Source organism: Astyanax mexicanus, chromosome 19 (assembly GCF_023375975.1).
Source record: "Astyanax mexicanus isolate ESR-SI-001 chromosome 19, AstMex3_surface, whole genome shotgun sequence".
Classification (NCBI taxonomy): Eukaryota; Metazoa; Chordata; class Actinopteri; order Characiformes; family Acestrorhamphidae; genus Astyanax; species Astyanax mexicanus.
Genome location: NC_064426.1, coordinates 40001901 through 40029452, shown reverse-complemented (window position 1 = coordinate 40029452; position 27552 = coordinate 40001901). Strand labels below are relative to the sequence as shown.

The following is a 27552-nucleotide window of genomic DNA, read 5'->3' as shown; positions in this document are numbered from 1 at the left end:
CAAAAATAAACCTAAAAGTAGCAAAATTAGAGAAACTGATTCAGAAACTGAAGTTGTTAATTACATTTTTCTCAGTCCTGTTACCAAAACTAATGTAACATGTATAAAGAAAAACATGTTTAAAAGCAAGTCCTAAAACTAATCCCTTAGATTTTCTCTCAAGAAAGTCTTTATTTTAAAGTAATGGTTGACTGCATGTTCAAATAATTGATATTAATGATAAAACATTGTAATTTTCTGATCAAAATCAGAGAAACTGATTCAGAATGATTTTTTTTTCCAGAGCTGTATCCTTTACTTCTTTGGATTTTGTCACAGCTTCGTCATTTCAGAGCAAAAGGATCCTAAAAAAAGGTCAAACGTAGAAACGGCTAAAAGAAACGTTCAGCTGCTGGGAGTCTTCAGCTGGTCCCGCCATGACGCCTTTAAACACCAACCCCCCTGTGCGCAATCTCCACACATGCTCGCCACTCAACAGGCCAATCTGGATGCCCGGCCCCTTTGCCACATGCCCCTTGACCTTCTGCGGGTGGTATATATAGTTAGCCAGGCGTTCAGAGTCCTCCTGCCAGCCAACATGAAGGGCTTAGTCTCGATCTGCTGCCTCGTCTCCTTGCTGTCTCTGGCAACACCAGGTAACGGCTTTTTTTAATTTATCACTTCTGCTTGTTGCTTTTGTTGGTTTATTTAATTTTAATTTATTTATATATTTAAGTTATTTAAGATTTGTACAAAGTGTCAAATTAATTACTGTCTTTAATAGTCCTATTATATACATATATGTATTATTATTATTTTTAGCATCTTTTAGCATTGAGCTAAAAAAAAAATGCATAATGCATCTCATCAGAGGCTAAAACTCTAAAACTGAACTCAGCTGTTTATAGATCTGATTATCTGATTATTATTTTTATTTTTTTTTTACAATGCATTACCAGAACATGCCCATGCCCGTGCACAACTGATTGTGTGCACACTGATTGTGCTAATTGATTGATTACTGATTACTGATTGAGTTTGAGGAGTAGAGCCTTCATTCACAAAATCATACAACATCAGTATGTTGGGAGATATATATGTGTTTATGTGTTTGAATTAAGATAAGTATTTAGATAAATAATCCACGTTAGGATAGAATCTAAATAATTTCATTTTAGAGTGATCAAATGATAAAACTATAAATTATAATAATAGTATAAATAATAATGTAACTTTATATCACTTCACATTCTTCTTAATGTAGTTAACAATGTATGATGAGAATTCAAGTTTAAGTTTCAAAGAGAGTTTCAAAATCTTTTAATGTTTGATTAATAATAAATCAAATCGACTGATAAGAAAGTCTTTAAATTCTAAAATCTCTGTGCAGTGCCACGGTGGAGCCCCGGACAGTGCCACCAATGTTATTTTAAGAGCACAGCCTCTAAATATATATACCCCTCTGTAATTGTCTTCAGGCAGAAATGTGCAATGGAAAAAAAAATCTATTTAATTTTTTTTAAAATCGATATATGCATCGTTTTTTTTTTTTTCTCAATTCATTTCTTTGTTTGATCAGTTCTAATGCTGCCGCATTAATGCTGCTTAAAATGAGAAGGGCGTGATTATCATGTTCAGGGAGACTCTAGGAGAGGGTATTTTGATACGGGTGAAGCTCAATTTGCTGCCATTGTGTCAGCTGGCGTGAAGCATGGCACCAGCTGATGGAAAGAGCTAGAGCTTTAGAGCAGGACTGGAGAAGTGTCGCAGAGAATTTAGGCCTTCATTAAGTCGATAATCGATAATCTTAGCTTATATTTAAGTTATATACATATAAGTTAATGCAAATTGATGCAAACGTGTCGTTTTTCTAGATGCTTAGAGTGTGATTGACTCTCTCAACTCTACACCAATCGTTCACGTCTCGCTCCTGAGATGTTTCTTCACGTTTCTTTAATTGCTTTAAGCTTAAGCGTAAAGTTCATACAGTAAAACTGGCTTAAACAGTGCTTATTGTTGGGTTCTGGCAGCAGCGGGACCAGGCGCTACCCTTGTTCTGTCCTTGGGTTCCTCATGGAGCTCACACAGGCCTACATATCCCAGATTTCCATCAAGTGTCTAAGATTGGAAAGCCTCCTGTAACTGGACACTGTTCACTATAGATCTCCATTCATCCCACCCGCACTGTCCCCTCACCCACCTCACCTCTATTCTCCTCCTCCCTTCCTCCCCCTTTCCTCCCTGTCTCCAAGCCCAAACCCCCCCCTCCAACCATTTGACACACTACACAGCTGTCACCCGGCACTGTCACAATCACAATTTATCCCAGGCAGCTGCCCATACATGGGTATGTATTATTTCAGCAGTGGGGACGGCCCTTATGGTCAGCCTCGTCAATTAACATTCAATTTATTTAGCTCGACATGATCGAACCCTATAGTTGATCATCAGTGATGTTGATGTGCTGTAGATAAATACATTTAAATATATATAAATATGTATATCTAATTAGTTCAACAAGATTTTCTACAAGCTAATAAATATACTTTAATATACTGTACACTGTTAGTTCGGAAAAGTTAAATTTACTTCAATTTAAACTTATACTTATACTGTAAGTTGAGTTTACTTAACTTTTTTAAGGCCGTTTGCTCAAATTTTTGAGTTGAAATTACTTACAAAACAAAAATTGAGGAAACCAGTTGGCTTAAAAAAGTGAAGTAATGAGTAATAAAAACTTGAGTTAGCATAAATTAAAACTTCAAGTTATTACAACTAAAGGGGAAGTTGATTTACCGGTAACTTTTTTTATTTTTGTTATACTGTAAGACCGGATAAGTTGAGTTTACTTAACTTTTTTAAGGCAGCTGGTTTACTCAAATCTTTGAGTTGAATTTGTTTATAAAAAAAAATCTTTAAAAGGAAACCGGTTGCCTTAAAGAAGTTAATTAATGGGGAATGAAAACTTGAGTTAGCATAACTTAAAACATCAAGTAATTACAACTCAAGAGGAAGTTGATTTAATTTTTTTTTTGGTTATACTGTAAGACCTGATGAGTTGAGTTTACTTAACTTTTTTAAGGCAGCCGGTTTGCTCAAATTTTTAAGTTGAAATTACTTCCAAAAAAAAAATTGAGGAAACCAGTTGCCTTAGAAAGTTAAGTAGTGGGGAATGAAAACTTGAGTTAGCACAAATTAAAACATCAAGTTATTACAACTAAAGGGAAAGTTGATTTAACTTTACTTAACTTTTTTAAGGCAGCTGATTTGCTTAAATTTTGAATGTATATGTGCCACAAATGTTCAACTAACTCAAAATAGTTGAGCATTATGTAGAAACATCCAATCTTATGCAAAACATACTTAAATAAGTTGAGTTTAAACAATGTATGGGTTTACTGTGTAGGTCCATTCCACGGAAAGTGTGCCATGCCTGGCCACAGTGTTGTAGGTCATAAGAGCAAGTTAACATGTCCTTTACATCAAAGTGTAACTTAATGCTGCTGAGATCCTGAGATAAAAGTTTAAGTTAAAGTTTACTTAACATTTATTACTACTTTTTATTTGATTACTTTGGAATCTAGCATCACTTATTAGCATGATAAGCGTTTCCTTAAATCTCTTAAATGATGAGTTTCTTTGATTTTACCAAATTGAAAACCTATGGAATATAATCAAGAGGAACTGCTTGAATTTTTGCACCAGGAGTGAAGGCATAAAGATATCCAAAAGCAGTGTGTAAGACTAGTGGAGGATGCATTAAACTGTGATTAAAAACCAGGGTTATTCCACCAAATATTGATTTCTGAATTCTTAAAACTTTATGAATATAACTTGTTTTCTTTGCATTATTTGAGATCTGAAAGCTCTGCATATAGCTATAGCAAATCAGAGAAACTGATTCAGAAACTGAGGTGGCCCCATATTTTTTTCCAGAGCTGTATAATGTTTAATATTTTAACCAATCTAAAACATGTACTAGTCAATCTCAGGCAGCTTAAGTTAACTGGATTTTTCTCAGTCCTGTTACCAAAACTCATGTGACATTTATAAAAGGAATGTTTAAAAAAAAGTACTAAAACTAATCTCTTAGATTTTCTTTATTTTAAAGAAATGGTTGACTGCATGTTCAAATAATTTATATTTATGATGAAAAAAAAATCACAATATATGCACATTATATTTTTCTGAAATATGCAAAGCCATTTTATCTTTTCAAGAAGACCCAAACCTAAAATTGATCAAATTTATTATAATGCAATTAATTAAACAAATTGATAAATTATGAACAAAACAGAATTGGAAAAAAGGGTTTACATTAACTACTATTCAAATTAAATCACCAAACACTCAGGTCTGTTACTGGAATTTAGTTATGTTACTTGAACTCAGTCCTGTTACTGGAACTCACTCCTGTTACTGGAACTCACTCCTGTTACTGGAACTCACTACTGTTACCGGCACTAATTCCTGTTACTCTTTATGTGATGAGAAACAGGACTAAAATTAACAGGAATGTGTTTTTAGCATAGAATTAGCAAAAACATGAAAAATAGCTAAATAGTGGCTATGCTAACAACTTGAGGACGCTGAGCACATTCTAGTGATTTTCCCTAAAATCTGTATTTAACAAAATAAACAAATAAGATGTAAGAATTAATTTAGGTAACAGGAGTGAGTGTTAAGATTGAACTTCTCGGTCATCGTTACAAAAGATCAAATATACAGAAAAACTAATAAAGAAACTAAATTGTGGTCTTCCCGTGGTCTTCAGAAGAACCAGCTGATGTCACTTCCTGTAGTAAAATGTTCCAGATGTTTCAGATGTTCAGGGTAATGTGTTACGGTAACAGGACTAAGTGAAAACCCAGGGACACAACTAAAATGTGTATTGTAACTTAAATATTATGGGAAAATTACATCTCTGAAGGATTATAATAATTATATTTCATGGTAAAGTGAAGTTTATAGTTAGAGAGTGTGGACAGTTAACAAATATTGTTACTAGTTGTAGTTTTTTTTATCTCACCTTTTCTAAAGGTTAATATAGATTTTATATAATAATATTACAATCTTCCTTTGTGTGCACTGCAGACAAACAACAGCATTATTATCATTATTATTGTTATTATTATTAGTAGTAGTAGTAGTTGTAGTTGTAGTAGTAGTTGTAGTAGTTGTTGTAGTTGTAGTAGTAGTTGTAGTAGTTGTAGTAGTAGTTGTAGTAGTCGTAGTTGTAGTTGTAGTAGTTGTAGTAGTTGTAGTTGTAGTAGTTGTAGTAGTAGTTGTAGTAGTTGTAGTAGTAGTTGTAGTAGTTGTAGTTGTAGTAGTTGTAGTTGTTGTAGTTGTAGTAGTAGTTGTAGTAGTTGTAGTTGTAGTTTTAGTAGTTGTAGTAGTAGTTGTAGTAGTTGTAGTAGTAGTTGTAGTAGTTGTAGTTGTAGTAGTAGTTGTAGTAGTTGTAGTTGTAGTAGTTGTAGTAGTAGTTGTAGTAGTTGTAGTTGTAGTTGTAGTAGTTGTAGTTGTAGTAGTAGTTGTAGTAGTTGTAGTAGTAGTTGTAGTAGTTGTAGTAGTTGTAGTTGTAGTTGTAGTTGTAGTAGTTGTAGTTGTAGTTGTAGTTGTAGTTGTAGTAGTAGTTGTAGTAGTTGTAGTTGTAGTAGTTGTAGTAGTAGTAGTTGTAGTTGTAGTAGTTGTAGTAGTAGTTGTAGTAGTTGTAGTTGTAGTAGTAGTTGTAGTAGTTGTAGTTGTAGTAGTTGTAGTTGTAGTTGTAGTAGTTGTAGTAGTTGTAGTAGTTGTAGTTGTAGTTGTAGTAGTTGTAGTAGTTGTAGTTGTAGTAGTAGTTGTAGTAGTTGTAGTTGTAGTAGTAGTTGTAGTAGTTGTAGTAGTTGTAGTTGTAGTAGTAGTTGTCATAGTTGTAGTAGTTGTAGTTGTAGTTGTAGTTGTAGTAGTTGTAGTAGTTGTAGTTGTAGTAGTAGTTGTCGTAGTTGTAGTAGTTGTAGTTGTAGTTGTAGTAGTAGTTGTAGTAGTTGTAGTTGTAGTAGTTGTAGTAGTAGTAGTTGTAGTTGTAGTAGTTGTAGTAGTAGTTGTAGTAGTTGTAGTTGTAGTTGTAGTAGTTGTAGTAGTTGTAGTTGTAGTTGTAGTAGTTGTAGTAGTTGTAGTTGTAGTAGTAGTTGTAGTAGTAATAGTAGTAATATTATTTTTTAAGCACATAATTCAGGTCTGAAAGGGTTAAATCATTACATAGGATATTTAGGATGTCATTATTTACAAATTTATTTATAAATAGCACTTTTTACAGCTGATGTCACAAAGCAGCTTTACAGAAATCACTCAAACCATTGAAAAAATGAACATACAACACACCATTACCAACCCACCACTTACTAAACTCTAAAGACACAAATTTAATTACAGATTTAACATAATTACAGCCACTAGCTAACAGCCAGTGTACACAACCTTCACGGTGGGTCGAGGGATTTGTGTGAGAAGAGCTAAATTAAGAAAGATTGAGTATTCAGTTACAGGGGTCGCTCGGTTTTCCCAGAATTCCTCAGCTCCTTTTAGAAACTATTCTTAATAAAACTCTGATCCTGGCAAAAATACCCACCACCTCCTAAGAGAATTTTCATCAGCAGTGGTGGACTTCTTTTGCCTACCAGTCCCTTTGTGGATGGTGGAGTGGGTAGATGCCAGTGTTTTAGGGTGCCTCTGTGTCTATGTTACCTTCTGGCTCTCTCGCTTTAGTTATGCTGTTATATTCAGATCTGCAGGAGTCTTTAAAAACTAAAGGCATCAAAACTATGAATGAACACATGTGGAGTTTTATGTACTTAACAAAAAAAGTTAAAAATAATATTCTAGTTTCTTCAAAATAGCCACCCTTTGCTCTGATTACTGCTTTGCACACTCTTGGCATCATTCTCTCAATGAGCTTCAAGAGGTGGCCACCTGAAATGAAAAGTTTTCAAACAGTCTTGAAGGAAGGAAGGAGTTCCCAGAGGTGTTTATTAGCACTTGTTGCTCCTTTGCCTTCTTCACTCTGTGCTCCAGCTCACCCCAAACCTCAAATCTGGATTGGGTTCAGGTCCGGTGACTGTGGAGGTTCAGCTCATTTTTGTTAAGTACATAAAACTCCACATGTGTTCATTCATAGTTTTGATGCTTCAGTGAGAATCTACAATGTAAATAGTCATGAAAATAAAGAAAACGCATTGAAAAAGAGAAGGTGTGTCCAAACTTTTGGCCTGAACTGTACTTAGTAAATGAACAGTGAAGTGATCTATCAGATTATGAAGGAACACACAAGGAATCATGTAGTAACTTGAAATCAGTGTTAAACAAACCAAAATACTCTGTGAAGAAGCATTTGGGTGCTCTTATCTGGGGAGCTGTTTGTTAACTTGCTGTTTCTGAGGCTGGTAACTCTGGATAACTTATCCTGTGCAACAGAGGGAACTCATGCTCTTCATTTCCTAGGGCGATCCTGATGAGTGCCAGTTTCATCATAACATTTTTAATTTGTCTTTGCGGTGACTGCACTCTTTCATTTCTTTACTTAGTTGATTAGTTCTTGCTTCTCATAATCTGGATTAGAGCATTACTCTATAAATATTCACTATTCACTGTATACCTGTAACTCTACCTCTTCACTACTTTACTTTAACTGATGCTCTCAAACCTTTACATTAAGAGACAAGAAATTCAAGTAATTAACTCTTGATGAGTTCAGCACAGCTGTTAACTGAAAGCCTGAATTCCAGGTGACTCTACCTCATAAAGCTGACTGAGGAAATGAAAGGTGTGTAAAGCTGTCTCAATCTAAGAGGTGCTACTTTGAAGAATCTAAAGTATAAAACATATTCTGGTTTGTTTAACACGTTTTTGGCTACTAAATAATTCCACATGCTTTTCTTTATAGTTTGGATGAGTTTAGTATTAAGCTACAGTGCAGAATGTTTTAAAATAATGACAAAACCCTGAATTTAAGGTGTGTCCATGGGCATTTAATGGGCATCTCATGAGCTAGTTGCCTAGCAACCTAGTTAGCTTAGGAAAAACACGGCTGTCGCAGCCATTCATCTTAAAGGTATTACTAAAAGACCAACTGTAGTCCCCGGATTAATGGTCAAACACACACTAGCACAAAATCAGAGCAATTCAATTTTCCACATACTGTATAGTTCTTAAAATGTTTTAATATGGAAACCAATTCCAAATATAGGATATCTAACAAAGCTACTGCTCTGCCTTTATGTTTTTAAATATAGTTCACACTCACAAAGTGTGCAAAGTGTGTAAGCAGCTAATTCTTCCACACAGGCAATGGTAGGCTACACACACACACACACACACACACACACACACACACACTGCTTAGTGACAGGAAATAAGATCCTCGCCACCCTTCACTACCAATTAAGCATGGCTAATTTTGTTGTACTGGACCTTTCCCACATACCACTTTTCCAGAGCTCCTACTGAAGGAAATGCAACGATCTTACTGTATATACTGTATTTTTTACAGTGCAATTGATCAAATTATCAGATGGTAAAGCTATAAACCTCCTCAGATCGTATTCTGCTTACTAAACTCTAAAGACACTAATTGAATTACAGGTTTAACATGATTACAGATGTAAGTTTGACACTAGCTAACAGCCAGTGTACTCAACCTTCACGGTGGGTCGAGGGATTTGTGTGAGAAGAGCTAAATTAAGAAAGATTGAGTATTCAGTTACAGGGGTCGCTCGGTTTTCCCAGAATTCCTCAGCTCATTTTAGAAACTATTCTTAATAAAACTTCAGTGTGAGCGGGAGTTTTCTGCCACTGTCGCATTCGGCTCTCACAACAGGAGTTTAATCATTTAATAATTTAAATTATTAAATATAAAAGTTTAATAATTGTTTTCCTATTTTCAAATTTATCTGAAGCAGCTTTACAACAATATGCCGAGTTGAGTTGAGTTGAGTTGAGTCGAGTTGGGTCAAGTTGAGTAGGGTTAGGTTAGGTTAGGTTGAATTGGTTTGTTCTGTTTAGTTGAGTTTGGTTTTGTCTGGTTTTCTCTGGGATTAATTTAGTTTGAGTTGAGTTGAATTAAGTTTGGTTAAGTTAGGTTGGGTTGGGTTAGGTTACGTTATGGAAGGTTAGGCTAAGTTGGACTGGTTTGATTTTGTTTGATTTTGGTTGGATTAGGGGAGTTGAGTTGAGTTAAATTGGGTTGGGTTGGATTGGATTGGGGTTAAACCGAGTTTAGTTGAGTTGCGTTGGGTTGGGATGAGGTTTGGTTGGGTTGGGTTGAGTTTGTAAAGTTAGGTTGGGTCATGTAAGGTTAGGCTAAATTGGTCTGGTTTGATTTTGTTTGTTTTTGTATGATTTTGTTTGTATTAGGGAGTTAAGTTGGATTGGATTGGGGTTAAATTGGGGTGAGTTTTGGTTGGGTTGGGTTAGGTTAAGTTAGGTTGGGGTAGGGTAGATTATGTAAGGTTGGGCTACGTTGGATGGGTTTGGTTTTGTTTGATTTTGGTTGGATGAAGGATGAGATGAGTTGAATTGAGTTAATTTACGTTGGGTTGGACTGGGTTGGGTTAAGTTGAGTTGATTTGGGTTTGGTTAAGTTGGGTTGGGTTAGGTTAATTTAGGTTGGGAAAGGTTAGGTTATGTAAGTTGGATTGGTTTGGTTTTGTTTGTTTTTGGGTTGGGTTGAATTGGGGTTGAGTTAAGTTGGGTTGGTTTGTTTCTGTTTTGTTGTGGTCTTGTCTGGTTTGCTCTGCGTTTGGTAAGGTTTTGTTTAATTTTGGTTGATTTGGGTTGAGTTGTGTTGGGTTGGTCTGGTCTCACACTAAAAATGTATCACAACAAGCCAACGTCCTCATCCTTTGTTTGCAATAAAAATTTGTATTAGTATCATTATGATGCTGAAATGATCCAGATTATTCAAAATGAATAATAACTTGCTTTTTCCTGTATCTGAATGTCTGTTTGTGGGGCTGAAGGGTTTGGAATGTAGGGCAGGACACAGTGGGTAGTTCAGCTGTTCAAGACAGGGGAAGATCAGGGAGCTCATTTTGGACTATTATCATAGCTTCAGTCTGAGGGTCCTGAGGGGCAGTGAGGTCAGAGAGGCTGAAAGAAGGGATGAGCATCAGTGATCAGCCCTGCCTTCCCCACAACTGCATGATCAGAGCAGTTCAGAGCAGCTAAGGTGGGATATAAGGGTCCCCTGGCCAATTCTGGGGTCCAACAACCCCTCCCCAGACTCTTTATGGTATGCTAAAGTATACTAAGCATTATTGTGCTATAGTGCACTAAAGTGTTCTTGTAGCCACATTATTAATCAGTATACATGTGCTATACATTACCAAAATAGAGTGCTAGAAAATGTTTATTAAAATTTTAGGCAGGACTGGTATGTTTTTTTGGATTTTCTATACTTTTTCTGATTTTGGTTGTATAAAAATGATGCTATTCACATAAACAGTTTATAGTTTACACCAGATCATTACTGTCTACACAGCTCTGTAAAAAAATGAGAGCACTTCAGTTTCTGAACCAGTTTCTCTGATTTTGCTATTTATAGGTTTGTGTTTAAGTACAATGAACATTGTTGTTTTATTCTATAAAATACAGACAACATTTCTCCCAAATTCCACATAAAAAGATTGACATTTAGAGCATTTATTTGTTTTAAGTGGAATAACCCTGTTTTTTAATCACAGTTTTCATGCATCATGTTCTCCTCCACCAGTCTTACACACTGCTGTGGATAACTTTATGCTCTACACTCTTGGTGCAAAAATTCAAGCAGTTCAGCTTGGTTTGATCATCCATCTTCCTCTTGATTATATTCCAGAGGTTTTCAATTTGGTCAAATCGAAGAAACTTATTATTTTTAAGTGGTTGTGTTAAATGTGAAAAGAGAGAGTTTGATTAAATCTTGGTGGAAATATGTTGATTTTTATAATTAATTGGATGCATATGTGTGTTTTTTTCTTTACAGAGGAGGAGGAGCTGCTGGACTCTATTCTAAGAGACAGATCTCACATTGAGGAGACGCTAAGACTGGCAGCATTAGATACCTCAGGAGACTATGCAGGTAAGATAAAGAAGCCCTCAGGTTGAATTTTAAAGCTAATTAATATGAACACTTAGGGCCCAATCTAACACCATGCGTGTGGCGTGTTGTGATGCTCATTGCTATCTTACACCTTGCCAACAGTCTATTTTCACGCTTTCCATCTGCATCATTTAAATAGCAACAGCACTTCTGATTATATCTACTCTGATGGGCATGGCAGCCTGGAAATAAGGTGTGCTCAGGTAAATTTCTGGAGTATTGCTATCTTGGCAACAGAAAACACAGGTGCTCCACTGAATACTGAATACAACCTAGACAGACGCCAACAGTCAGACGTTCATTGCTATCTTAGCAGTGATTTGTCTACACAGTGCACAAACCCATAGCGCAGGCCTGTTGTATGTATCTATGCAAAGTATTACATTAACAATAAACAGAACGATACCACATCCAGGTAGCTGTGCTGTTAAAATTGCAATCCGCCAAAGTCAAAGGGAATGATGAGCAAGTGACAGGCTGATTAGTTTATTTCATATTAGTCCCAAAACACAGTTAAGATTTATTAAGAGTTAAGAGTTAGTACATGCATTTTGCGCGTTTTGAAACATACAAGATGTACTTTGCCCGTCGTTACGATAGCAAAGACACACTGACCCCCAATAAATCAAGCTGCACGGTGCACTATTAACAGCTCGCTTATAGATTGCTAAAATTGGGCCCTTAAAAGAGTCTAGAATGTTGATAATATCCAACAATATTAAAAAAAATATATACTTCTGTAACACATAGAGAGTTTTAGAGGTTCCTAATGAATAAGATCCTGTGATAATCCATCCCATACAGCGCCAATATTGTCACAGAGCGTCCAAAAGCATCCCACACATTTTTTTTAAACAGGGATAGATCTAGTATCTGTAGTGTCTTTAAACAACAGCAGTATGTGGACGAGCATTGTCCTATTGAGCTGTTAAAGGTCCTTAACTGTAGACCAAATATGGTATAAAATCTGGCAAAATACAAAAAACACCCTAATAAAAGATTTTAAGACATTCCCATGATCAGGTGTACTAATATATCCATTAAAGTGATGGTAAAAACAGTAAAAGTAATGATAATGGAATCTGTTTTTCAGCTGCTCTACAGAGACTGAGGAAGATCTACCACAACTCCATCCGGCCCATGGAGCAGGCGTATAAATATAATGAGCTCAGACAACACGAGATCTCAGGTATGATGATGATGTGGCTTCACTATTGCTCACTGGGATTTTTGGGAGTTATGTTTCAATGCTTTTTAATGAAATTTTACTAATGATGTTTTCAGTGCCTTTCAAATTAAAAAGTGAAATAAAAAAAATGAAAAAAAGTTTAATGGGGTTAAAAAACAAAATTATTAAATTTCAATTAAGTAAAATAATTTAAAATAATTGACTATGAAAGATGGAATTTGGAGTAAAACATTGTGCACCTTATTATGTACTAAAAAGAACTAAAAGTGCACTTACTTTGTTTGGGTAGAGCTCACCCAATATTTTGAAATATTCCCTAAACTTTACCTAACATTTCTTAGTACTTTAAACAAACAAAAAATAATAATAATCTTTTCAATTGCCATTTAGTGTAATTTATTACCATAACGGTTGTGTGCCTCAACCCTTACTCACCTTTAGTGTTGTAGGTCATAAGAGCAAGTTACCATGTCCTTTACAGCAAAGTGTGACTTGATGCAGCTGAAATACTCTAACATAAAGTTCACTTTATTTTACATTTATTTCTATTTCTTTTTATTTGACCCTTACTTACCATCAGTGTGTAGTCTTACCCATTAGGACTACTTTTCCTCAAGTACTCAGTTATATTATATATATATATAAAATGGTATTTTACATATTTTATAAATAGTGTTTGACTGCCTGTATTCAGTACATTTACATATACATACATATACAGATATACAGCTCTGAATAAAAAAATTGAGATCACTTCAGTTTCTGAATCAGTTTCTCTGGTTTTGCTATTTATAGGTTTATGTTTGAGTAAAATGAACATTGTTGTTTTATTCTATAAACTACAGACAACATTTCTCCCAAATTCCAAATAAAAATATTGTAATTTAGAGCATTTATTTACAGAAAATGAGAAATGGCTGAAATAACAAAGAAAAAGCGGAGCTTTCAGATCTCAAATAATGCAAAGAAAACAAGTTCATATTCATAAAGTTTTAAGAGTTCAGAAATCAATATTTGGTGGAATGGTTTTAAAAACAGTTTTTTCATGCATCTTGGCATCATGTTCTCCTCCACCAGTCTTACACACTGCTTTTGGATAACTTTATGCTGCTTTACTCCTGGTGCAAAAAATCAAGCAGTTCAGTTTGGTGGTTTGATGGCTTGTGATCATCCATCTTCCTCTTGATTATATTCCAGAGGTTTTCAATTTGGTAAAATCAAAGAAATTCATCATTTTTTAAGTGGTCGCTTAATTTATTCCAGAACTGTAATCGTAAATTGTATTGGGGCAGTTATATTGCAGACACTTTTAAATAATAACTAATATATACTAAATGGAAGGTAGGCATGGTGTGCAAGAGTACACACTGATGGTGAGTTAGGTGTGGGCGGGGACATACTCATTATGAACCATTAGCAATTATGTAGTTTTTGTTTAATGTACTGAAAAATGTAGGTAAATTTTACTTTAATATGTATGGGGTAATATGGGGTATTCTCTACTTAATTAAACTGAATGCAAATACATTAAGTAGATTTCATAGTGTTGTTTTTTTATAGTGTAGAATGACCGATTTTCGGACATGCTGTAAACATGTAGATAGCAGGCAATATATGCATATAGCGTTCCTTTTTATTAAATTAGAAAATAAAAAATGCAAATTAAGGAATATTAACTGTGATTCTCAGTTATTCCAGTTACGTAGACTACATTCTGTAGACTACAATATTACAAAAGATTAATTTTCTTTCTTTAATGTAAAACTAGTGTAAACATGCACACATATAACAAATTATAGACTAATAGTCAATGTAATGGATATAAATCGTTCACATAAGGTGACTCTGAAGGTATTTCTTCTCCCACTAATCCTTAAAAAAGTTTAACAAAGGTCAGCCTTTCTCTCCAGCACTGAGATAAAGCTTGGCCCTGGTGGTTTAGCATGACCGCTAACCCTCAAACTCACCACAGTACGGACTGATCCAGTAACCATGAGAATAGAGAACTGAAGATGCTGGTTGTTGTGATGGGATGTGTAGTATTTCTAATCTAATATTTTTAAAGAGTGCTGGAAATGGTTATAGTCGGATAAGAAAAAAGATACTAAAGCAAATGAGGAACCTGGGTCTTTCCCTGCCCAATACTGTTAACCCAATAAATAAACGTTGGCTAGTGGGGTTTAAACACCTGACATTACTAATGTTCTTAATGCTGAATACAATCAAATTCTAGCTGAAATATTCACTGGAAGATCAACTATTTCAGGAAACCTGGTCAAAAGACAGTTTTGATTGGAAATAAGTAAATATATAAATATACAGAGTGTCTGTTTGCACCCAAAATAGTACACACTCAACATCCTGGCTATTAGCAGTAATAGTAATTGCCATCTGGCAAATCATGTGGCTACAGCCATAAGCTATAGTCACGTATAGTTATAGGCAAGTCATTTGTCTTCCATCTTTATTCTGGGGAAAGACCAAAATACTTTGGATTAACATTTCAGAAACATATTTAAAATCACTTATAAAATCAGGAACAATGCTGGAGGTTGCAGGTTGCCATCAGCTGCCAGAGTCCTGAGAAAGCACAGTTGTCCTCTCTGTCTTTGGGTGGGTACAGTAGTTGGCGCTCCCTCCCCTCATCATTGCTAGGGTGATGTGGATCTGCAAGCTGCGTCTGTGAGCTGATGTATCAGAACCAAGCAGCAGCAGTTCAAAAAGAGATATAATCAGATACAACATAATTTTATAGTACACAAGGTTTGACTCAATAATGCAAAAAAAAATAATGTTTCAGCTTGTTACGGATACTGCACTTGCACAGATCGCCACAGAGAGGTTGCAGAAGGTTGATCTCTATATCGAATGGGTGCTTATTTTCGTTTTGACCAGATATGCCCAAACCTTTATACAAGACTGTATATATCTTTTATGCATATCATTTTGGGGTAAGGATCATAACCCAAACTCCTTCTTTTGGTCATTAAACCCTGTAAATACCCCCCTCTCCTCTGTTCAACTCTGCACCCGCCTCCACTTAGGCTCCTCCCCCTCTTCTATCACTCATCACACCAACAGAGGGCTAGTTTGACCTGTTCATCACTAAACACATTTTCTGATGTCACTGTCATGACCTGAACACTAAGCAATATCCAAGCATAACATTATGACCACCTCCATGTTTCTACACCCTTTATCCATTTTTTCTGTAGTTCTGTATCTGTTTCTTTTACTTTACTGGAATGATTATTATTTTTCAGACGACTTTTTACTTCTACTTCTTACAATTTCACTCAATTATCTGAACTTTCTACTCCTTACACTCCTAATTCATTTCAGCTCGTTTTCATTCCGGCTTCTCATTGTTCAAAAAAACCCCTATCCAGATAAATCTCTCCATCCAGATAGAGTGAACTAGTGCAATATAGGACTCTGTGGGCGTGGCCTAAGCTTTTGTTCTTAATGATTTGCTTTATTTTTACCCTTACATTACTTTTAGTTTTATACTTTAAGTAGATTTGAAAGCAGTACTTTTACACTTTTACTTAAAGAGTAAAAAGCTTGAGTTGATTCTTCAATTCACTTCAAATCATTTTAAACTCTAGTATGTATACTTTTACCTACAGATACCTACAGATCCTTTCCTAATAATGACGCTGCTTTTTTTCACAATTAGGCCCCAAAACTGAACCCTGTAGGACTTCACAGTGTATTCTAAACTAAATGATTACCAAATATTTCACAGTTGTTGTTTTTTTTCGCATTAGGATTAATAATAAGTCTAGGGTTCTAAGGGTTATTTCTTCTTAAAAGTGACTTTTTTTTCGTTATTTTTGTTATTTTACAACCCAAATTCCAAAATTTACTTGGATGTTGTATAAAATGTAAATAAATGTCCAATAGTAGGGGTGTACCATTTCAAATGGTACGCAATAATAGGGGCAAACTTTTTTTTATATATTTACCTTAATTTACTTATTTTCCCTTACATTACTTTTACTTTTATACTTTAAGTAGTTTTGAAACCAGTACTTTTACACTTTTACTTAAAGAGTAAAAAGCTTGTTGATATTTCTTCAGTTCTATAGAAGTATTTTATTTTATTTTATTTAAAGCCGAGTATCTATACTTCTACCTACAAAGTAATGAATATCAATACAATTCACACCTTTGGTCTGATCTAGTGCTCCTATATATGTATATATATATATATATATATATATATATATATATATATATATATATATATATATACATATATATATATAAAAACAAGGATGTGGTCATAATGTTATGCTTGATTGGTGTAAATCATGAACACACCCTTTACACCTTCCATCAAATATTCTCCACCCTCCTGCACAACAGAGAGAATTGTTCTTTCTTTCTTTTAGTCTTTCTTTCTTTCTCCTCTCTCACTTTTTCCTCATTCTCTTGTTCATTTCCATTTTAACTGCACCTGAATCTTTATCTTGCTCTCATTGCCCCTTTGCTCGCTCCCCACCTTCACTAAACAGCCTATCCCGGACGCACCCTGGGGGATTCGGCCACAGGTGGGTATGATGCCTCTGCCCGCTGCATGGCCCCTGCCTGAGCGCCTGACCCCCTGCTACAGACCGTCAGTTACCATCAACAATTCAGTCAAAGTTACAACCATTCAACCATGCTGTGGTTCATCCTTTCCTCAATTTTCCTCCAGGGTCATCCAAAGTGCGCCTAGCAGCATTGTAATATTCATATGTTTATTACCTATAGCATATAGTATCAGTAAAAGATTTAGACACACCTTAAATTTAGTGTTTTTCATTATTTTAAACAACAGTTAATTCCGACCCTGCAATGTGATTGGCTGAGAGGCGTTCTATGAGTGCTGTTATCAGCCGGTAATGCACTATAACTGAAGGTAACCTAGCAACAGCTAACCTAGCAACAATGCAGCGCTTACAAGCCAAACAGCGCAGCTACAAACAGAGCAGCAATGGAACTATTTTAACTTGTGGAGTGTTTATAACCAAACAGATCATATTTTCTCCTCCTCCTTAACTCAAAACATTTCAATAAACAGTGATAATAGAACTGTGGTATAATCACAAGCAATAATATACTCAGGATTTGTGCTATACTGTGAAATATCTACTCTGTAATCGGCCTGCACAGCACAGCAGTGCCAATATAACATATTATAGCACGAACCTCAAGTGTATTATTGCTTAACCCATCCAAACTATGAAGAAAACCATATGGAATTATGTTTGAACCAACCAGAATGCACATTTTCTATTTTACATTCTTTAAAAGTAGCATCTCTTTCTTAGATAGAGCAGTTTTGCACATCTCTGCTGGATTTTCAGTCAGTTTAATGAGGTAGAGTCACCTGGAATTCAGGCTTTCAGTTAACAGCTGTGCTGAACTTATCAAGAGTTAATTATTTGAATTTCTTGTCTCTTAATAAAGTGTTTGAGAGCATCAGTTAAAGTAAAGTAGTGAAGAGGTAGAGTTACAGGTATACAGTGAATAGTGAATATTTGAGTAATGTTCTAATCCAGATTATGAGAAACTACTCAACTAATAAAGAAAAGTAAATAAGAAATACTTTAAGAAATGAAGGTCATTCGGTGTGAAAGACAATTTCAAGAACTTAGAAAGTATCCTCAAGTGCATTCACCGCAAAGACCATCAAAAACGCTATGATGGTGAAACTGGCACTCATTAGGACCACCTTAGAAAAGAAAGAACAAAAGAGGTTTTGGTTTGTTAAACACTTTTAAGTTACTACATGATTCTTTATGTGTTCCTTCATAGTCTGGATCACTTCACTATTCATTTTAGCAGTGACTTAATTGTTATTAGCTACCTATCAAATGATATTTCTGGCAAAAAATAGTTTAAATAATAAACACTTATTTTAAAAGCATAATTAACCCTTAACTGAATGCAGACGCTTCCAGCTGTGCAAACAGGATGCAATTAATAGCGGTAAACATATTTATATGATACATAAGCACCTACTTTCACAGGTTTTTGGGTTTTGGGTTTGTACAGAAGGACAGTGTGTTATATATGTGCTATATTACATCCTGATGTTATTGTGTTGAGTATGTTTCTGGCCGTGCTGCTGATGCTCTCCTGCAGTGCATGATGGGCTGTATGTTCCTTAAAGCTTTGTGTTTTGTCACTGCCTGTCCTGCCTACTGTAAATGATGCCTTCACCAGCGTAGTGTTGGTGGCTTTCCATCTGGTGTGTCTTCTTGTGGAATAAAATATACATATAAAGCTCTAGAAAAAATTAAGAGATCACTTCAGTTCATGAATCAGTTTCTCTGATTTCGCTATATTTTTTATATTTTTTATATTTTTATTTTATATATAATATATATATATATATATATTAGTCATTTAGAGCATTTATTTGCAAAAATGGGTGAAATAACAAAAAAAGAAAAGATGCAGAGCTTTCAGACCTCAAATAATGCAAAGATTAATAAAGTTTTAAGAGTTCAGAAATCAATATTTGGTGGAATAACCCTGGTTTTTAATCACAGTTTTCATGCATCTTGGTATCATGTTCTCCTCCACCAGTCTTACACACTGCTTTTGGATAACTTTATGCCTTTACTACTGATGCAAAAATTCATGAAGTTCAGTTTGGTTTGATGGCTTGTGATCATCCATCCTCCCTTTGATTATATTCCAGAGGTTTTTAAATTTAGTAAAATCAAAGAAAATCATCAGTTTTAAGTCTCTTATTTTTTCCAGAGCTGTATATAGTAGAATAACTCTTTTTAATAATAATAAAAAAAGAAATACCTAAGGCGCTGTCACTGTTTGATATACGATATTACGATATTATCACAATACTTACGATAATGAGGATATCACTTTGTGTTATTACATCTGTGTTACTGAAGAGATTAAAATACTCCTAAATAATCAAATACCAGGAATTATGGATTAATTTGCAACCAAAATATTTTATCGCAGGTTTACCCAGTCCATTTGATTATAGCGTGCATCACCCTGTGGAGTAATGAAGTAACTTTAGTCATTCTAGTTGGAGGGTGGGTGTTAGGAAGTTTAGAACACCTTTATTTCAATAAAGATATCAATATTTAACATCACGTATTGACACAGTATAAATCGGTTTGAATCTCGGGTCATGCTGCTTCAGCATCAGCAGCTGGAGTCCGAGAGAGAGTACAGTAGGTCATGCTGATTCAGCATCAGCAGCCAGAGTCAGAGTACAGTAGGTTATGCTGCTTTAGCATCAACAGCCAGAATCTGAGAGAGAGTATAGTAGGTCATGCTGTTTCTCTCTGGTTGGGAACAGTAGGTGGTGCTCTTTCCCCTAATCACTCTCTCCATTGTAATGCTAGTCAGCACATGCGTCTGTTAGCTAATATACATCAGAGCTGGGGATCCGACGCTTTCCTCCGAATGTGTTGTGATGCTACCCAGTGATGCTGCGTTGATTTGCGACAGTTGTAAAAGAGGCTGAGTCGTACTTTACATGTATCGGAGGAGGCATGCACTTGTCCTGAGACTGCTAGTAAAGGGGTAGTTCAGAAGAATGGGATTTGGGGAACTGATGTTCTAAAATTGGGGAAAAAACATGATAAAATTGACGTGTTTATATGCTGAAGTGTGTTGATTTTTATAGACTTTTAATTGAGATTATTTAATCTCCTGGTGTTTATAATCACAGGAAAATAAAATAATATCTAAAAGTAACAGCTGTTAGTAATGTTGACTAAATTTGTATGTTATTCTACCTTTATATTTTTTTTTTACAGATGGCGAGATTACCTCTAAACCCATGGTTCTGTTCCTTGGTCCTTGGAGTGTTGGCAAGTCATCAATGATCAACTATTTACTCGGACTTCGGGACACTCCTTATCAATTATACACAGGTACTCTCTACAGTTCTACATTAATTTATCTATAGTGTTAGAAAAGTATCACGATATTTCATCAACTTTCAGAAATACAGTATCAATTTTTAAGTATTGGTACACTCTGAAATAAGGCTTATTCGTACAGGGTTTATAAAGGAGTTTAGGAGTAAAGGTGTTATTAATGAGAATAGTGCTAAAATTGAACAACTTTTTTGTACTTATAGTAATTTAATTGTATAAAAATAGTAACAAAAAGTCTTACTTAAATTGTGCTAAGTGTACTTAACTGTACTAAAATGGAGCTATTTTAAATATACTCAAGTAACATTTAAACATTTAAACTACTTCATGTATGTAACCCTATATTTTAAACATGCTTACAGTACAATTATAGTATATTTAATAAGTATTACAACTGTATCACTATTTATTATACACCAAGTATATTAGAAATGTACGGTACTAAGAATTGGTGTTAAATATATGTGATCTATTGACATTAGAGTACAAATATGCTTCTTGTTCCTGTCTTTTGTAAGTAGCACACACTTAATCAAGGTCATTCGAAAGTACATTTAATTTAAAAATACAAAATTCAGATTAAATAGATTGAATATATATATATTTTTATATTTTGTTGTAAACTCCATTATTAAGTAGTTACAGCACACACAGTACCAGTCGAAAGTTGGGACACACCTTCTCATTCAGTGTTTTTATTTACTTTTCTTTACTTAGTTGAGTAGTTCTTGCCACAGTATGGATTAGAACACATTACCTCTTCACTACTTTACTTTAACTGATGCTCTCAAACCTTTACATTAAGAGACAAGAAATTCAAGTAATTAACTCTTGATGAGTTCAGCACAGCTGTTAACTGAAAGCCTGAATTCCAGGTGACTCTACCTCATAAAGCTGACTGAGAAAATCCAGCAGAGATGTGCAAAACTAGGTAGTTTGGAGGACTTTAGTATTAATCTACAATGAGAAAAAATTTACATAATGAAAAAACAATGATTTTATTATTATTTTTTTATTTTACTGGTGCCGTATCATAATATGTATCATATCTCTAGACCTATTTATCTCTCTCTGTTATCTGATGATGTTTCCGATTTGGTTTATCATATTAAACGTTCAGTCTCTGTTACCTGATGATGTCTGATGATGATCTACAGGAGCCGAGCCCACCACCTCTGAGTTCACAGTGATCATGCACGGGGAGAAGATCCGCTCGGTGGAGGGGATAGTAATGGCTGCAGACAGCTCTCGCTCTTTCTCTCCTCTGGAGAAGTTTGGTCAGAACTTTCTGGAGAAGCTGATCGGTATAGAGATGCCTCACAAGCTGCTGGAGCGCGTTACCTTCGTGGACACGCCTGGAATTATAGAGAACCGCAAGCAGCAGGAGAGAGGTAACATCTCCCACTGTGATCAGCAGCTTCTCAGCAGTGCTGCTCTCAGACTGAAATCATAGACATATGCTAATTAGATTTTATGACAATTAAAGCAAAGTATTTAAATCTGCATTTGTATGTTAGATTTAAATATACTTTACTTTTAATACACTTTTAAATGGTTTATTTTATTTTTAATGAAACATTTAATTACATAATTAATACATTTAAATTTTGACAATACCTTTTATGTTCTAAACTTGTGAGGTGAAGAAATTTGCTGTTGAAATATAAGTAAAATAAAATCAGATCTGTGCATTTAAAATAAACAAATATACATTCAGATTTGTACATTAGTAGATTCAAAAAAATCAGAAAAAAATTTATAAAATTTAGATCTGTAAATTTTCATATATAAAAAATTAGATTAGATTTTACATTAGAAATATTTGAATTACAAATACATTGTATTTTTACATTAGAAATATTACATTTTTTAGACTACAAATATAAATTCACATCCATACATTTTCAGATTTATAAAATTCAGATATGTTGATTTTCAGATTAAAAAAAATCTGATCTGTAAATATACTTGTTTAATAATATATATATTTGTAAATTTTCAGACTTACAAATTAACCCTTTCAGACCTGAATTATGTGCCAGTGTTGAAAAAGATATTAATAGTAATAGCAATGCTGTTTTCTGTCTGCAATGTACAAAAAGGAAGACTCTAATATTATGATATAAAATCTATATTAACACTGAATCCAATTAACTAAAATAAGTAACTGTTTTTATGTCAATTGGATTAGAGGCCTGTACTTAACATTTTTATTTTAGATTTGATATTGACATTTTTGTTTACAAGCCATCCCTAAACACTAAAATAAACATGGTAAAAATATAAAAAAAGTATTCTACGTTTTTTTTTCCAGTGCAGTGGGCGAGCTTAGATATTGTTTCATTGGCTTATAAAGTTTTTTTTTGGCTTGTTTATATTCTACTCTTATTGAAAACAGCTCTCAATTAGTGTTATGTGCAACAAAACATTTGAAAAAATAAGAAAATACATGATATCCATTGTAATGGACGCAGGGTCTGAAAGGGTTAAAAGTATTATTTTAGATCCTTACATTTATCAATTTAATAAATAAGATGCATTCATTTAAGATGCAACATTTTTTTTCTACTAGATGTTTCACCTTTGACCTAAATTTGTATTTTTTAGTTTAGAATCAAATAGATTTGAAGTTTTTATATGTATTTTTAAACAGTAATTTTAAACACCAAGTTCAAAAGCATAGTTACTATTTAAATTGATTATTTACAACATTAAATATTTCAGGGTCATTCAAAAGTACATTTAATTCAAATATACAAAATGCAGACAGATATTTTTATATTTTGTGCAAATGAGAACAATTTACTATTTCTTGTCCATCAAGCACAATTCATCCCATTGTGAGGCTCCTATGGGGCACCACATCATATTTTATCAGTTAATCATGTTACAGCCTATATAGCCCTGCACCCTCCTGTATTTATTTTCTTTTTTTTTTAACACATGAAGGGCAGCAAATATGGTGCTTGTTTGTTTTTTTTTACCACTCCAAAGGGTACTTCAGATTTAGAACAGTTTTTACAACCATATGATCAAGAGGGGGGCAGTTGCCCCCCACCTGAGTCCACCACTGCTTTTTTAATTCATTCGGTTTATGATCAAATGTATGATTCACTGCTGTTCTCTGTTCTTCTCTTACTAATAAACTTCTATTCTGACTTCTATCTTTTTCTTTCGCAGGTTATCCATTCAACGATGTGTGTCAGTGGTTCATAGACCGTGCAGATTTAATCTTTGTAGTATTTGACCCGACTAAGCTTGATGTTGGTCTGGAACTGGAGATGCTCTTCCGGCAGCTGAAAGGTCGGGAATCCCAGATCCGTATCATCCTCAACAAGGCCGACAGCCTGGCCACTCAGGATCTCATGCGGGTTTACGGCGCTTTGTTCTGGAGCTTGGCGCCTCTCATCAACGTGACGGAACCCCCGCGGGTCTACGTCAGCTCGTTCTGGCCCTACGATTACGCCGCCGACACCAGCCGCGAGCTCTTCAAGCGCGAGGAGATCTCCCTCCTGGAGGACCTGAACCAAGTCATCGAAAACCGCCTGGAAAACAAGATCGCCTTCATCCGCCAGCACGGCATCCGAGTGCGAATCCACGGGCTCCTCGTAGACCGCTACGTTCAGACCTTCAAGGAGAAGATGAGCTTCTTCAGTGACCCCGAGCTGGTGTTCAAAGAAATCGTGGACGACCCCGACAAGTTCTACATCTTCAAGTCAATCCTGGCGAAGACCAACGTCAGCAAATTTGACCTTCCCAACCGCGACGCTTATCGTGACTTCTTTGGCATCAACCCAGTGTCCAGTTTTAAACAGCTGTCGGCCCAGTGCTCGTATATTGGGGGCTGTCTTCTGGACAAGATCGAGAGGGCCATTACTGCTGACCTGCCTGGTCTTCTCAGCAGCATCAACTCTGGTAAGAACCCAACCCTGTCCTCCTGCGAGGCCACTGGCTGCGGGGAGAAGCCTAAAAACCGCTACCGACGAGGAAACTGAGGAAGGAGAGAGGAGGGAAGGGAGGGTATGGTATGGTATGTTCATATACAGTATATACAGGGGTTGGTCAATGAAACTGAAACACCAGTCATTTTAGTGTGGGAGGTTTCATGGCTAAATTGGAGCAGCCTGGTGTTCAATCTTCATTAATTGCACATTATTGCACCAGTAACAGCAGAGTGTAAAGATTGGTTCAATTAGCAGGGTAAGAGCACAGTTTTACTCAAAATATTGCAATGCACACAACATTATGGGATATATACCAGACATACCAGAGTTCAAAAGAGGACAAATTGTTGGTGCACGTCTTGCTGGAGCATCTGTGACCAAGACAGCAAGTCTTTGTGATGCATCAAGAGCCACGGTATCCAGGGTAATGTCAGCACACCACCACGAAGGATGAACCACATCCAACAGGATTAACTGTGGACGCTGTAAGAGGAAGCTGTCTGAAAGTGATGTTCGTGTGCTAACCCGGATTGTATCCAAAAAAACATAAAACCACGGCTGATCAAATCACGGCAGAATTCAATGTGCACCTCCACTCTCCTGTTTCCACCAGAACTGTCCGTCACCACAATCAATTATTGTGCTCTAAAACCAGGTGTTTCAGTTTCATTGTCCATCCCCTGTAGTTAAATATATATTTATAGATGTATATTTGCACCGATCAAGCCTATACATATTGTGCAAATGTTTTAGGCACCTGTGGGAATTTGTAGTAAAAGGCTTCTTATCTGTGTTATTTCTAGTTCTTATCATATCAACAACTGGTTTGGTAAATTACTGGTAAAAGTGGTAAATCAGGTGAGCTGCTGACAGAACTGAACATAATATACACGTGCTGGCTGAGGAGCATCCAGGAGAAATCTGGAATCTCTACACTTTGTTCTTCAGCTCGGCGTTTTACTGTATTTATGTTTATTTGCATCTGTTCAAATCATATGTGGTGCTTTTTTCAGGCAAAAACACTCATATTGCTGAGATAAATTAATTAGTGTAATTTGCTTAGGTGCCTAAACCCTTTGCACAGTACTGTAACATTATGGATTATCCTTTTTATCAGGTCCACTGAACCTAAATCTGTTTCTCTGCATTCTTTTATCAATAATATCCTGCTTTTATCCTTTTATTTTTCACTCCTTTTTATTTTTACTTCATAATGTTATGCTTGATCAGTTAATTCTATTCTAGACGCATAGTTGTGGTCAGAAGTTATATTATCGAGACAGGAGATCATTCTCTGTTTCTTCAGAAATTAAGTATATTAAAAATAGTTTATCCTGCTTTTGTTGGAGTAACAGGTCTCTACAGACCAGAAAAGACTTCTTCAGCTTGTTGGTTTTAGAACATTGCTGTGAGGATTTGATTGTATTCAGCCACAAGAGCTCAAGTGTGGTCAGAAAGTTGGATGATTTAAAAAAAAAAAGTTAATATTCATAAAGTTTTAAAAGTCCAGAAATCATTTTTTTTTTTGGTATAAACCTGGTTTTTAATTACATTTTCATGCATTTTGGCATCATGCTCTCCTCCACCAGTCTTACACACTGCTTTTGGATAACTTTATGCTGCTTTACTCCTGGTGCAAAAAATTCAAGCAGTTCAGTTTGGTTTGATGGTTTGTGATCATCCATCTTCCTCTTGATTATATTCCAGAGGTTTTCAATTTGGAAAAATCAAAGAAACTTAAAATTTGTACATTTTTTAGCCTAATGTGTCCAACTTGTCCAAGCTTTTTAGGTCACTGTCATGTTATGTTATGTCATGGACCCAACTCTGCCCAACCTTCCAAGCTGATGGTTTAAACTCATGCTGTAAAATCCTATAGGTAGTCCTCCTACTTTGTTAGTCTAGGCACTATGTGCACCATCATCATCAGCCCCAAAGAATAATGCTACCTCCACCATGCTTAATAGTTGGCACAGTGTTCTTGGAGATGAATGCCTCGCCTTTATTCCACCAAATGTACCTCAGTTGGGTAATTGTGGCCTGACTTTTAGATTGTGTTACATGTAATATTTAGCACCAGTGAATTAATACATTTAAACTAGGTGGTTGCATATCCAAATATACAATATGATTTCAGAAAACCGCTAATTTAAAATTTGCCAACCAAATTCTTGTGCTTTTACCTTATTTTGATGTTTATTTTAAACAAAAAAACAACATTACCATGACATTTATCTGTACCACTTTAATATAAGACTACCTTTATAAAGGGTTTATAAATGGTTTACAATTAGTTTATTAATGGTTACTAATTAGGTTGTAAATGCCTTAAAAACATTAATAATCAGTTATAACACATACATAGAAAATGACCTGTTGTTTGCCAAATAGTGAACCCACAGCCATCTATCTATATTGTTGCTCTATCTACATATGTGTTATAACTGATTATTAATTTACAACCTAATTTACAACCTAATTAGTAACTAGTAATAAACTAAGTGTAAACCATTTATAAACCCTTTATAAAGGTAGTCTTATTTTAAAGTGGTACCCATTTATCTACATGATCCCAATTATCATGCCCAAAAAACATATATGTATGTCTGCAGGGGTCACTGACGGGATCAGCAGGGGGTTAAACATGGACCCCCTATTTAGAACAATATATAAACTTCTTACCACAACTACGGGTCCATCTCAGAGGCTCTTTGGGTTTATTTTTAAGGGTTTTGGGGACTGAATGGGAGATTCTGTAGATTTCATGAAAGGATAAATACAATTCTTACGTTATATTTTTTTGGGCACTGCTTTTATGGAATGTCATAAATTAAGCATGAACATGCGACATACACATGAAAAAAAGCTGAAACATGTTAAAGAACAAAGCTGTTTAGTTTTTTACACAAAGTGTCTAAAAAAAAAAAAAGAAGTGAACAATGGATTTGTGAGATGACATTTTCCCCAAAGGTGTTGTTTTATTTTTCACTTTTATACATAAAAAAACTAGATTAGATTTCTTTCTCCTGTGATATTTTACTTGGTAAAACCCCCATCATGCTGCATGTTAGATTATACGAGTCTAGGTTTAGGTCATAAAAAGTGTGTCACGATGTCTCGTTTCTATTTATTCACTTTTTAACTCTTTCTTGATAAAATGTATGTGTTTACAGTTCTGTCCTGTTTCATATTCTTGTTTTAAAATTCATTTTATTAGGCCTTTTTGTTTCCTGTGCTTGCCTTACTGGGGGAAAAACATCTTGATTGTCAAACATTTAATGTAAGTTAGAAACATATTTGCCCTTGTATTATAAGATCCAAAAGTCTATGTAATTTACTGGGAAGTAAATAAAAAGTGTAATATGAATCTCCAAGTGATTTGACAGCAATAAACGTTTTTTGTGATCATAA

General features: G+C 35.1%; 1 protein-coding gene and 1 long non-coding RNA gene across 3 annotated transcripts in view; both read left to right on the top strand.

The window, feature by feature from the left end:
* LOC125784346 (uncharacterized) overlaps positions 1-27552 on the top strand; it is a 57886-nt gene extending 30334 nt beyond the window's left edge. The window contains exon 2 of the long non-coding RNA XR_007427131.1: positions 25851-27552. This is a non-coding gene — a long non-coding RNA (uncharacterized LOC125784346). The remainder of the gene's footprint in view (positions 1-25850) is intronic.
* On the top strand, positions 361-27552 carry srl (sarcalumenin). Of its 2 annotated transcripts, XM_022665067.2 has the most exons (7): positions 361-635; positions 10976-11071; positions 12186-12281; positions 16802-16837; positions 20075-20191; positions 21355-21588; positions 23378-27552. In XM_022665067.2, exons 1-7 carry the CDS (start codon positions 461-463, stop codon positions 24190-24192), a joined length of 1569 nt encoding a protein of 522 aa, XP_022520788.1. In that variant the 5' UTR covers positions 361-460; the 3' UTR covers positions 24193-27552. The 2 variants fall into 2 exon arrangements, with proteins under 2 accessions (XP_022520788.1, XP_015456502.2); XM_015601016.3 differs by lacking the exon at positions 16802-16837.

Bases quoted from the DNA above. Each gene is read 5' to 3' on its own strand.
- srl (XM_022665067.2), top strand. From the start codon at position 461: ATGCTCGCCACTCAACAGGCCAATCTGGATGCCCGGCCCCTTTGCCAC. The intron at 11,072-12,185 runs GTAAGATAAAGA...TCTGTTTTTCAG, and splicing joins TACCTCAGGAGACTATGCAG to CTGCTCTACAGAGACTGAGG. The intron at 16,838-20,074 runs GTGGGTATGATG...TTTTTTTTACAG, and splicing joins CCTGGGGGATTCGGCCACAG to ATGGCGAGATTACCTCTAAA.